This window comes from Oryx dammah, unplaced genomic scaffold (genome assembly GCF_014754425.2).
Source record: "Oryx dammah isolate SB20612 unplaced genomic scaffold, SCBI_Odam_1.1 HiC_scaffold_25, whole genome shotgun sequence".
In the NCBI taxonomy this organism is placed as follows: Eukaryota; Metazoa; Chordata; class Mammalia; order Artiodactyla; family Bovidae; genus Oryx; species Oryx dammah.
The window spans coordinates 30,635,095-30,649,085 of NW_024070209.1; the positions used below are offsets into that span (position 1 = coordinate 30,635,095).

Below are 13,991 nucleotides of genomic sequence, written 5' to 3' on the forward strand. Positions count from 1 at the left end.
TCTTGCCTCTGCAATACCTCAGCAAATCCTAAGTATTATAATAAATTGGCAATTCAGTTTGGGGTGGAGTTAAAAAGTGGTACTCCTGGACCCCAATAAATCAAAGTACAGTTACTTGGGAAGTGCATGGCAGAGTGGCCCAGAGTCTGAGCTTTGAAGATAGGGAGACCAGAGAGTTGGAGTCTGACTGGCGTCGGTCAAGTTGTTTACAGTTTCTGAGCCTCGGTTTCTGCCTTTGTGAGAAGAGAATAGTGCTGTTACTTTTGTGAAACTTAAATGAGATAAAGGTGCAAAGTTTTAATATGCCTGGCAGTGAGTACTAGGCAGGTATCAGCAATATGAAGACAGAGGATGGTGGTTACGTACTGAGTTCATATTGGGGTCATGCCCCATGTGGGTACTTAATGAATACGCCACAGTGCATCAATTTAAAATCTAGCTGGAAAGAAAGCACCTGAGTACTGCTGCTGCTACTGCTAAGTCGCTTCCTGAGCACAAGAAATAACAAAACAAGCACAAAATAACAATGTTAGCTGAGTATAGAACTATGACAAGGACATAACCAGTTCAATGACAAATGAGGGAGGGGAGTGGATAATAAGATTTTTCCATGAGAGTTCAGAAGGGCCATTGGCCAAAATCTCACAGCCACAGGGCCTAAGATTTACATTTCAGGCATTATTTCCAAGTGAAGATTGAGGGGCAGTTTCATCATGCAACTTTAAACTCAAATTTCATTACCTAACCACACTGCACCTACTAAGGTATACCATGAAGTGACACAATTAAAACACAAATCCTGTGTTTATTATCTTCTGAGTAGCATAACCATATTGTTGTGGGTTTGTGAATTTGCTAAATAGAAAGTGATTTCCGCTGCAGTTGTGTCCGATTCTGTGAGACCCTATAGATGGCAGCCCACCAGGATCTCCCGTTCCTGGGATTCTCCAGGCAAGAACACTGGAGTGGGTTGCCATTTCCTTCTCCAATGCATGAAAGTGAAAAGTGAAAGTAAAGACGCTCAATCACTAAACATCATTTGCTAAATCACTAAACCTCATTGTGATTTCTGTACTCTGTCTTGGCATGTCTTCTATGAAGAGCTGTGGACCTCTCCTTTGCCACACCTGAGAAGCCCTGACGTAATTTAAAATAGGGACCTAGAGAAGGTGAGAGCCCAGTGGTCCAGAGGGACAAGGAAACCCTTCAAGCAATGGTACAACGTAAGATAGACCTGGAGATTTCCAGTCGGGTGATCCCTGAGGCTACATCTACACTACCAGGGGGTGGTGAGACCAGATGAGTTTGGGCAACTGAGTAAGAGAATATCTTCCTATGGCATATAGGAATATATACACATGTGACAGCACGTGATGTGCAGCTCCTTCAGTGGTCTCAGCATCCTCTGAGATTTCTCCTGGGGGGTGCTTAGTTTCAGGATTTTGGCAGTGAAATTGGTATCTTTCCTGACCTGGCTGGAATATCTCTTTCTGGAATATAAAAGAGGCAGGCCTTCTGCTTCAGCCCAAGTTCTTAAAAATTCTAGTTGTTAAGAAGAAATTCCCTAGCTCTTGAGCTAACTTGCAGGGAGTGTTTAATTCTGGGGAGTTCCCTAAAGATGTGTGAGAATTCTGAAGAGCAGCCCCTTTTCTGCCGACCCTTTACATGGGTCTGAGTGTGGACTGCTGCCTCTTCAATAGTTTGAAAACATTTTAGGGTGTGTATTGTTTGGCTGTTTTATTTTGCTTTAGAGTAGGGGATATGTCTGCATGTTAAGGTTGAATAATAGAAGTGGCTACGTTAAGCAGTACAACAGTATCACAGAAGCTGTGTTTATGCTGGGCTACTGTGCAAGAGTGGGGACCAGGCATTATCTGACTGAGTGCAACTGCCTGGAATGGATTGTGTCAGTGAGCTCAGGAGAGGCAGAAGCTTGGAGAATTCCTGATGCCCAGTACGTTATGTCTTCAATTGTTGTTGTCTGGTCACTAAGTTGAATCTGCTCTTTTGCAATCCCATGGACTGCCATAGGATTTCCCATGCAAGAATACGGGAGTGGATTGCCATTTCCTTCTCCAGGGGATCTTCCTGACCCAGGGATTGAACCTGCTTCTGCTACTTGGCAGGTGGATTTTTTTTTTTTTTTTTTTTTTACCACCAAACCACCTGGGAAGCACCTGTATCCCTGGTGGATCCTTTAAATATCTGGAACATGTAAACTTCAAAGTACCCCCTTTCCACAACCTCAGCTTTTTAGCCAGTTACATACTAGGCTGCTGCTGCTGCTAAGTTGCTGCAGTTGTGTCTGACTCTTTGTTCTCCCTGTGAAGAACAAAGAGATTGATCACACACCCGCAGCACATCTCCACCACTTTGGTGCTAAGCTCCAAAGATGAGCTCGGGAGGTTTAGCATGGTGGAGAAGGAAATGGCAACCCGCTCCAGTATTCTTGCCTAGAGAATCCCGTGGACAGAGGAACCTGGTGGGCTGCTGTCCATAGGGTTGCACAGAGTCAGACACGACTGAAGCGACTTAACATGCATGCATGCATTGGAGAAGGAAATGACAACCCACTCCAGTATTCTTTCCTGGAGAATCCTAGGGACAGGGGAGCCTGGGGGGCTGCCATCTGTGGGGTTGCACAGAGTTGGACATGACTGAAGTGACTTAGCAGCAGCAGCAGCGTGGTGGAGATGTGCTGTGGGTGTGTGATCAATCTCTGTTATGACATCTCTGCTTCCTCCCTCCAAAGCTGACTTTGACAGCCCCTGGCACACTTATGGGCTTCCCTGGTGGCTCAGACAGTAAAGAAGCCATCTGCAAAGGAGACCTGGGTTTGATCCCTAGGTGAGGAAGATCTCCTGGAGAAGGGAATGACAACTCACTCCACTATTCTTGCCTGGAGAATTCCATGGACAGAGGAGCCTAGTGGGTTACAGTCCTTGGGGTCACAAAGAGTCAGAATGACTGAGTGATTAACATTTTGGCATACCTACAGGATGCAGAGTTTGGGACTTTAAGTACATACCCTTTTTGTTATAAAGGAAAAAGGGAACAAACATTTATTAAGGATCAGCTATGAATCAGGCTTGCTTGGCATTTTTCATAGTAGCTCATTTAGTATTTGGTAGGTAGCCCACCATGTGGGTAGTTCTCTCCTGTGAACTCATTTTCAAAAAAAAAAAACCACTAAGGCTTTGATCTAGAACTTGCCTAAGGGATTTCATCATGGATGCAGAAGTTGTGGACCAAGTACTCCATTGGAGAAATGCCCAAACAGGGCTCAAGGGCCGGACAGGGAAGACTCACTCACGTTTGCCGCCTCCAGTTTGCGAAGGCACAGCAGTGGCTGGGGTAGGTGAGGCTGGCCTCCACGAGTGTGACAAATTTTTCCAGACTGGGAAGCTTTTTTAAGTGGTAAGTTGACTTGGCCCGCAGCTTCTTAAGATTTTCTAAGCCATAGCTAGGCAAGGAACGGATCCTGGTTCTTGAAATATCTCTATAAGGAGAAGAGGCAAGCATACCTGATTACTATGAGTCCAAATGTTTCTGCTGTGTTAGCAGTCAAAATAGCAGTCATAGAAGACCTGTTTTTACATGAGGGAGGAGGAAGACTCTTGTTCATCCACCACACCTCAGTTGCATAAATATGTGTCTAAAGGGACATTTGGCCCTTGTGTTCATGGTAGGAGGATATGGATAACAGGCTGCTCTGTATCCTGGATATATTAGCACCCTGGCTGATCTGGGGCTTAACTGTAGCCCTTTCCCCTTCCACAGTATCTCTTTAGAATAGATAAATCACATACGATCAAGGAAGTGAGACCACTTCCTCCCCACCATCAAACCAGATGTAAAAATATATTTCTTGAGCTGGGGTGGAATCTGTGGCCACATTTCAGAAAAGGATGCAAAGAGAACACACTATAAGAGGGAGGAGTATGAGGTGGGCAACAGAGGTACCCTCAGCCCAAAGTCCAAGTGGCAACGGAGAGTGGTGGTGATGACTGTGGTATCCATGGACAGACTTGTCTGCATGTGTACCCTGCCCTGCTACCTGTTAGACTGGTGACCTTGGTCAAGTTACCTCACTTCCCCATGTGTCAGTTCCCTCAGTTGTAAAACAAGAATGGTAATAATCATACCTATCTCAGAGGGTGGTTGTGAGAATTAAACAAGCTAAAGTACATAGAAAACCTCCTGACCAACAGACAGCTCTTGATGACAGGCAGCTGTCATCAGAAAACCTCACACACACGCACAGAGTTGTTCTTGCTTTGTTGGAGACTCTATGCCTCGGTGACCCAACATCTAAAATGGAAATGAACATTTTAACCAGGTTCCTGTCCCTGCTCCAAAGTCCCATCCTTGCTGGCAGCAACACCAGTGACGTGGGCAATTTTCTGGCAGCGCTGTTAGCAGCTGCAACCTTCAAAACAACTGTGACCAGCTGGTAGGTGCAAGGAGATTTAAGTGGTATTGGCTTAGACTTTGGGGTCAGGAGGCTGGCCATGAATGAGTGCTTCTGAAGGGGGTGGTAGTGATGACCAGATGGACTCATTTCAAGCATCCTTGGGTATACTTGGTAAAGGAGAATCTTCTAATATCTGCATTTCCTCTAAGTCAAAACAGTAGGCACTCGGAGGAATGAAATTTCGGGGTGTAAATATATATCTGCTACGCCAGATGTTCTCCTAGTCTGGTGAAAATTACTTTCTCAAAGTCTTATTTTCATAGGGTCATTTATTCTCTTGCTCAAAAATTTAGAATGCTTCCTATTGTCCAGTAAACCCACTCGTAACTGCTGCCCTGTTTGTCTCTTCTTTTTCCAAGCAAACTTATACTAGTTGTCCATACTAGATGTCACTATTTTCTCATTTCCTAATCCAACTCAGTTTCTTCCCAACCCCTAGTGAAACAGTACTCATTAAGGTCACATCTTAGTTCTAACCTTTTTGATTTCTCAATTACATTTCACGCATAAAATGCGTTTCCATTTTTCTTGGCATCAGATTCTTTTAAATTTCTTCTGACATCTACTTTGGCTTATTTCTGATTTTGTTTTTTCTCCTCTATCTATTGGAGTTCCCCTAAACTCAGGCCCCTTTCTGACTGTACATAATCTTCCCAGGTGATCTTACTTCCTTGATTTCAGATACCAGGTATATGCTGATGGCTTCTCTGTGTATATGCAGGTTTAGATCCTAGTTCTGAACCCCAAACCCAGATAATCCATTGTCCATCAGATCCCACCCTTTTGTGACTTGCAAGTATCAAAGCTGAATTCACCATCTTCTTTTTAAATATCTTCCTCCTTTTGTTTTCCTTATTTCTGCAAATGACTCCTCCATTTCCCTGTGCTGTTCAGGTTAGAAGCCTGGGAGTTATCCTTGACTCCTCCCTCTCCTCCCTTGGAATCAATTTCTTGTTTTTTTGCAAGCCTAACTTTGACATTTGTTTCAAATTGGTCCACTTTTCTTGGCCACAGCTTTAGTCTGTCACTATAATCTCTGCCTAGAGAGACAACAGTCTCAATAACTGTTCTTCTTGTGATCACTGTATTAAGGTTCTCCAGAGAAACAGAACTGACAGGATATAGAGAGATATATAAGAGGATATTTAGTATGGAATTTGACTCACATGATTTTGGAGGCTGAGAAGTCTCATGATATACCATCTGCAAGCTGGAGAACCAGGAACATTTGTGGTATAATTCAGTCAGAGACAAAAGCCTGAGAACTAAGGAGGCCACTGGTTTAAGTCCCAGAGTTGGAAGACCCAAGAGCCAGGAGTTCTGATGTCCAGTGCCAGAAGATAGATATTTCAGCTCAAGAAAGGAAAAACACTTGCCTTCCCTCTGCCTTTTTGTTCTGTGAGGGCCCTCGACTGATTAGATGATACCCACCCATGCTGGGGAGGGTGCATCTTCTTTACTCAGTCTAATGAATCCGGTGCTAATGTCTTATGATAACACTCTCACAGATGCACTCAAGAATATTTTACCAGCTATCTGGGCACCCCATGGCCCAGTCAAGTTGATATTAACAAATTTTAATTAATTTACTTTATTTAATTTAAATTATTAATTTAATTAAATTAATGATTTTAATTAATCATCCTGGCCATCTAGCTCTAATGCAATTGTTACACTGCCGATTGGGTGACTGGGATTTTAAAAATCCCAATTAGATTGTGACTTTCTGCTTATAACTAGTCAGTGATTCTCCATCGCACTTCCAGTGAGGTACAAAGCACTGAATATGATGTGCTGGTCTTTGCCTGATTTCGCTCACTTCCATTCTGTGCCCTTTTTGTGTTCTGCTCTGTCTTACAGGAGAGATGGCCTCTAAAGTTTCCATTTCCCAGGCACCACCTTGTCAATCAGCCTTCAGTTGTGTTGAGCACATGGTACTGGTGGGATTGGCAGGTGGGAGGAAGGGTGAAGTGGGGGCATTTCTCATCCCTCCTCTGCCTCAGGCAGTGGCTCCTCTGTGATGCCACCTTTATCACGCAGATCTGTGGAGGATCCAGCAGCTAGCAGCCATCCCAGTTCTGTGCTTCAATTAGATCACATCCTCACTTGCCCTTACAGTTTAGTATTAGTAGCAATTATCTACCATTGCTGATCCCTGGACTGCTAATTCCCTGCTTGATACTAGGGAAATTTACATTTTCAGAGTTAATAATTATCTTGATGTAATACCTCTGTGTATTTTACTCAGTTCCCCTCCTTGTTAGATACCCAACAGATAAATTTGTCAATCAGTTCAGTTCAGTCGCTCAGTCGTGTCTGACTCTCTGCGACCCCATGAATTGTAGCACGCCAGGCCTCCCTGTCCATCACCAACTCCCGGAGTTCACTCAGACTCACGTCCATTGAGTCAGTGATGCCATCCAGCCATCTCATTCTCTGTCATCCCCTTCTCCTCCTGCCCCCAATCCCTCCCAGCATCAGAGTCTTTTCCAATGAGTCAATTCTTTGCATGAGGTGGCCAAAGTACTGGAGCTTCAGCTTTAGCATCATTGCTTTCAAAGAAATCCCAGGGCTGATCCCCTTCAGAATGGACTGGTTGGATCTCCTTGCAGTCCAAGGGACTCTCAAGAGTCTTTTCCAACACCACAGTTCAAAAGCATCAATTCTTTGGTGCTCAGCCTTCTTCACAGTCCAACTCTCACATCCGTACATGACCACTGGAAAAACCATAGCCTTGACTAGATGGACCTTTGTTGGCAAAGTAATGTCTCTGCTTTTGAATATGCTATCTAGGTTGGTCATAACTTTCCGTCCAAGGAGTAAGCGTCTTTTAATTTCATGGCTGCAGTCACCATCTGCAGTGATTTTGGAGCCCCCCAAAATAAAGTCTGACACTGTTTCCACTGTTTCCCCATCTATTTCCCATGAAGAGATGGGACCAGATGCCATGATCTTCGTTTTCTGAATGTTGAGCTTCAAGCCAACTTTTCCCGTCTCCTCTTTCACTTTCATCAACAGGCTTTTTAGTTCCTCTTCACTTTCTGCCATAAGGGTGGTGTCATCTGCGTATCTGAGGTTATTGATATTTCTCCTGGCAATCTTGATTCCAGCTTGTGTTTCTTCCAGCCCAGCATTTCTCCTGATGTACTCTGCATATAATTTAAATAAGCAGGGTGACAATATACAGCCTTGATGTACTCCTTTTCCTATTTGGAACCAGTCTATCGTTCCATGTCCAGTTCTAACTGTTGCTTCCTGACCTGCATACAGATTTCTCAAGAGGCAGGTCAGGTGGTCTGGGATTCCCATCTCTCTCAGAATTTTCCACAGTTTATTGTGGTCCACACCGTCAAAGGCTTTGGCATAGTCAATAAAGCAGAAATAGATGTTTTTCTGGAACTCTCTTGCTTTTTTGATGATCCAGCAGATGTTGGCAATTTGATCTCTGGTTCCTCTGTCTTTTCTAAAACCAGCTTGAACATCAGGAAGTTCACGGTGCACGTATTGCTGAAGCCTGGCTTGGAGAATTCTGAGCATTACTTTACTAGCGTGTGAGATGGGGGAATTGTCAGTGCTATCGTTCAAATACTTCAGTGTGCTTGCTGACTTTTGCTTGCTCGTTCCATCACTTCTGTTTCCTTATTATCTCTATTTGGATGTCTAATAGGCAGAGAAAGCTTTAGATATTAAACATTGAGCTCCCGATCTTACCCCAAACCTTCTCTACTTGCAGCCTTTCCTGTTGTTCATGCAAAAACTTGGAAGTCACCCTTGACTCTTCTTTCTCTCATACCCTGTGTACCCACCCTCAGCAAAATAACTTGGCTTTACCTTCCACATATATCTGGAATTTAACTGCTTCTCACAACATTCATTGCTATCACCACAGGATAAACGTTCTTGGTGTTCCAAGGTCTCTTTTCTAGTTCTTGCCTGTGTATTCTAATTCTGTAGAGCTGGGGTTCCCTGGAATTAAGAGTCGATCCATGAAACTTTGTCCCTGTGGTGAGTCTTCACTCTCTGATGCTGAAAAATCCAGCTGTCCTAGCCTGTTCAACACTTAGCCTTTCTATTGCTCCAGAGATTCTCAACTTTCTTTTCTGCCCTAAAAAAATTCTCTCCAGTTTCTCTCTTCAGGCAATTGCTCCTCTGACCAGTTCTGCTATTGACACTCAAATTCTGGTTCCTGGGACCAAGTTTTTATTTTGCCTGGTACATGGGCTCTTATTTTTTCCCTCAAATATGGAAAGGAGCAAAGATTGCCTATTTGTCTAAAACAGTTCAAGGCTTCCTATAGGGACTGAGATGAAGGCATAAACAAAGTCCTTCAGGGATAATTTAAACCAGGGTGATTATTTATTACTTACCATTAACATTTTTAATATTTCTAAAATCAAGTGATAGAAAACAGAAGACTCTTTTTCTTAGTTATGCCTTCACCTCTTAATTGTAGAATATACAAAAACCACATTAATGAAGATTTCCCAAAATAAATTTCTATATTACATGCAATGCCATCATATTTTTCTCATTGACTCTGTACGTTGATTAAAGATGACTACAATTTCTTCATACTGTTCCACAGAGGGTCTATTTGCCCTTCCCTTGAATCCCCGTGATATCTTTGGACTACAGTAGAGTATGATGAAAGTGTTACTTTGCCAGTTCTGGACCTTGCTTCTAAGAGCACTGATAGCTTCTAAATCTTACAGAGCCCTAAGGTGCCATGCAAGAACTCTGAATGCCCTGCTAGTGCCATACTGAAAAAAGTCTAAGCCAGGTTCAGAGGGTCTGGAGGATAAGATGCCGTGTGTGTGTGTGTGTATGTGTGTGTCTGTGTGTCTGTGTAGAGAGGTACCAAGGAGCACCAGATACTTGAGTGAAGAGGACAACTTGCAGTACATCCCCCTGATCCAGCCACCTGAGCTGACATCACGTGGATCAGAGACAAGCTGCCCAAACTTCTGAAACAAAACTGTGGACAAAATAGAACAATTGCTTTAGACCACTGAGTTTAAGGACAGCTTTTATGTAGAAATAGAGAACTCAAACAGATTGACGTTGACTCCCATCATCTCCATCGTCTTTAACAGCTGTAGAAGCGTTTTTCCTTGAAAGCCATTAAGAGTGCGAATAGCACTATAGTCTATACCTTTCTGCCTCTCTCACTTACCATCTTTTTCTTTGTATGCTAGCTCTTTGTATTTGCATTTTGTCTCTCTTGTAGGGCAGAGGACTCCTTGCATTCTCAGCAATGGCTTCTAAATAGTAAGCACCCAGAAAACAGTTGCTTTGTTCAAAGACAGGCTAAGGAATGGCCCTGATGGAGGACTAGGAAAGAAAATAGATCACCCCAGCCAGCTGTGATGTCTTCTGACCTCTTGTGCTTACAAAGGTCTGGTAGCTTGTACTGTCTCTTCTATTGTTTCATACTGTTCAACTTTTCATGTATATTTGTTTTGTCTCCTCAGCTAGATATTAGATGCTCTGAGAACAGGAATTACTAAGGTAATTTTGTGTTCTACCTGGCATTTGGCACAGGGCTGGGCTCAAGAAATCTACTCAGTGGAGAGTTGTCTGATTAGCAGAGATGCCTCAGTATTATGAGAAAGTGAGACGTTGAAGGACGTCTTCTAGGAGAGCAATTCTAAAGAGAGAAGTGTGCAAGGCAAACTGAGAGAGCAAATCTGGATTTAAAAGGAGCTCAGCTTAACGGTGCTTCTGCAGCAGGCAATTATTTGTGACTGAGAGTATCAAAGGAACCAAGGAAGGGAGCATCCTTGTGCAAAGTTTACAAGGAGATAGACACAGATTAAAGACTCAGTAGAATAATGTGCTGAATGGGTTGGCCTGTGTGTGGTTCAGTGACTAGGAGCTGGATGGCGAGATCTGCTTGGGAAGCATTGGTGCCTATCTCTCTGTTCAGTACTCTGGCGCTAGCTTATATTGTGGACTCCTCATCGCAGCTGCAAAGTATGTGAGTTGCTGTCATTTGTACTAGGCGGCTCCACTTCTGGAAGACTGTGGCATCTTGTCAGTATCTCGAGATCCAGATCTTCTGCTGGTGGATGTTGAAAGGAGAGAGTGGTTGGTAGGAGAGAGATGCAGAGTCACTTAGAGTTTGGTAAAGCCAATTCTTTAGCAGAAATGGTTCCTGGGTAGTAAAAGTGTTTGTAGAAGTGTTTATTTCAAGCATACTGGACACTTGCTAGGGCAATCAAACAAGGAAACTATTATAAGACTTCCTTATTTTGGACTGACAGAAAAATGTTTCTCTAGTACCTCCACAGGTTAAGAAAAATCTATAAACATTTATATCAGTAGGGACAAAGAGGGGATAAGTAGATACTGTTCAGCATGGAGTGAGACTTAAACTGTAAATATTACCACTTTTGCTCTTTTCTGCTAACATAAATACACAGACACACAGAGTCTAGTCACTGACAGTTCCTTCCATGTGGCCTAGAAATCTAATGTTAGATTTTAATTCCTTTGCAAAAGCATATTCCACTCTTAGGATGCAAATATCCCCAGGGGGAATAGCAAAACAAGGCATTATCAGTTATTCACATCTTCATGGAGGTGGGTTTGTTGTGACTACCGGCTAAGGGTAGGCTTGGAGAAAGGCCCAGAACACAAAGCACAGCAGCGAGGGGTGTTCAGAAGGGTGATTCTGAGCAACCAAATTTTGAGTAATTAAGGGAACCACGGGATGGGATTTGATCTCTGAGCCTTGAAAGCCAGGTGGAAGAGTTTAGAGTTTCTTTGAGCAGGAGAATGACTTATTGAACGCTGTGATTTTATTAGATTAGTCTTGAGAGCCTTAAACAGGGCACACAGTAGATGTTCATTCATTATTAAATGACTGGAAGGAGAAAGGACTGAAGGTTGGAAGGGGATGGAATGGCTCTTACACAGATGGACGTGAGGTGAGAGCTTACCTCCTCACACTGTCACCTCATCTGTCAAGTCACTGTATCACATGGCAAAGATTTATTGGGTGTCTGCTCTGTTACTAAAACCTCCTGTGAATTTCTGCAGAGATTATAGTTCTGCGCAGTAGCTTTTGTCCCTCTACCAGAATGAGATAACTTGGGGCTGGTACTGTTTGTTTTTGAGTCTCTATATCCATCATATCCATCCAAAGATGGGCACAATAAAGGACAGAAATGGCAAAGACCTAATAGAAGCAGAATAGATCAAGAAGAGATGGAAAGAATACACAGAAGAACTGCACAAAAAATATCTTAATGACCTGGACAATCACGATGGTGTAGTCTCTCACTCAGAGCCAGACATTCTGGAGTGTGAAGTCAAGTGGGCCTTAGGAACCACTGCTGCCAATAAAGCTTGTGGAGGTGATGGACTTCCAGCAGAGCGCTGTAAAAGTTCTGCACTCAATTTGTCAGTTAATTTGGAAAACCCAGCAGTGGCCACAGGACTGGAGAAGATCAATCCTCATCCCAATTCCCAAGAAGTACACTACTAAAGAATGTTCAAACCACTGCACAATGGCACTCATCTCCCATGCTAGTAAGGTTATTCTCAAAATTCTCCAAGGTAAACTTTACATAAACCGAGAACTTCTGGATGTTCCAGCTGGGTTTAGAAAAGGCAGAGGAACCAGAGATCAAATTGCCAACATTTCCTGGATCACAGAGAAGGCAAGAGAATTTCAGAAAAATATCTACCTCTGTTTCATTGACTATGCTAAAGCCTTTGTGTGGATCCTAACAAACTGTGGGAAACTCTTAAAGAGGTGGGGATACCAGGCCATCTTACCTGTCTCCTGAGAAACCTGTATGTGAGTCAAGAAGCAACAGTTAGAACCCTGAATGGAACAACTGACTGGCTCTGGATTTAAAAAGGAGTACAACAAGGCTCCAAAATCACTGCAGATGGTGACTGCAGCCATAAAATTAAAAGATGCTTACTCCTTGGAAGGAAAGTTATACTACAACCTAGATAGTATATTGAAAAGCAGAGATATTACTTTGCCAACAAAGGTCCTTCTAGTCAAGGCTATGGTTTTTCCTATGGTCATGTATGGATGTGAGAGTTGGACTGTGAAGAAACCTGAGCGCCGAAGAATTGATGCGTTTGAACTGTGGTGTTGGAGAAGACTCTCGAGAGTCCCTTGGACTGCAAGGAGATCCAACAAGTCCATTCGGAAGGAGATCAGCCCTGGGTGTTCTTTGGAAGGACTGATGCTGAAGCTAAAACTCCAATACTCTGGCCACCTCATGCGAAGAGTTGACTCATTGGAAAAGACTCTGATGCTGGGAGGGTTTGAGGGCAGGAGGAGAAGGGGATGACAGAGGATGAGATGGCTGGATGGCATCACGGACTCAATGGACGTGAGTCTGAGTGCACTCCGGGAGTTGGTGATGGAACCGGAAGGCCTGGTGTGCTGCGATTCATGGGGTCGCAAAGAGTCGGCTGAGCGACTGAACTGAACGACAAGGTTATTTATTGTCACCCTGTTTATTTAACTTATACTCAGAGCACATCATGCAAAATGCCGGATTGGATGAGTTACAAGCTGGTATCAAGACTGCTGGGAGAAATATCAACAACCTCAGATATGCGGGTGATACCACTCTAATGGCAGAAAGCAAAGAGGAACTAGAGAGCCTCTTGATGAGAGTGAAGGAAGGGAGTGAAAAAGCCGGCTTTAAACTCAGTATTAAAGTAAAGATCATGGCATCCAGTCCCATCACTTCATAGCAAATAGAAGAGTAAAGGTGGAAGGGTAAAAGGTAGATTTCCTCTTTGGGGCTCTAAAATTATTGTGAATAGTGACGGCAGCCATGAAATTGGAAGACAATTGCTTCTTGGCAGGAAAGTTATAACAAACCTAAACAGTGTGTTAAAAAGAAAAAGACATAACTTTGCTGACAAAGGACTATATAGACAAGGCTATGGTCTTTCCAGTTGTCATGTGTGGACATGAGAGCTAGATAGTAAAGAAGGCAGAGCGCCAAAGAACTGATGCTTTCTGATTGTGGTGCTGGAGAAGACGCTCGAGAGTCCCTTGGAAAGCAAGGAGATCCAACCAGTCAACCTTAAAGAAAATCAACCCTAAATATTCTTTGGAAGAATTGATGCTGAAGCTGCAATCCTTTGCCCACCTGATGCAAAGAACTGACTCACTGGAAAAGACCCTGATGCTGGGAAAGATTGAAGGCAGGAGGAGAAGGGGATGACAGAGGATGAGATGGTTGGATGGCATCACTGACTCGATGGACATGGGTTTGAGCAAGTTGGTGTTGGACAAGGAAGTTGGTGATGGACAGAGAAGCCTGGCGTGCTGCAGTCCATGGGGTCATGAAGAGTAGGACACGCCTTGGTGACTGAAGAGCAGTGGGCATCCCTCACATCTAGCAGAGTATTGGACACAAATTGAATAGATGCTCAGTCAACACCTTCCAAATATATGACATGTAAGCCCTGCTATGTTCAGTGAATGAGTGAGGATGTCTGCTTTATTACTGACTGTTCTTAGGGCTGGTGGGCT

The 13,991-nt window shown here is 43.5% G+C and overlaps 1 protein-coding gene across 1 annotated transcript in view; it reads right to left on the reverse strand.

Moving 5' to 3' along the window:
* The window catches only part of FSHR (follicle stimulating hormone receptor), a 191,327-nt gene that overhangs the window by 4,678 nt on the left and 172,658 nt on the right, over positions 1-13,991 (reverse strand). The window contains exon 9 of the mRNA XM_040224770.1: positions 3,314-3,499. Within this exon, the coding sequence (XP_040080704.1) occupies positions 3,314-3,499 (186 nt within the window). The remainder of the gene's footprint in view (positions 1-3,313; positions 3,500-13,991) is intronic.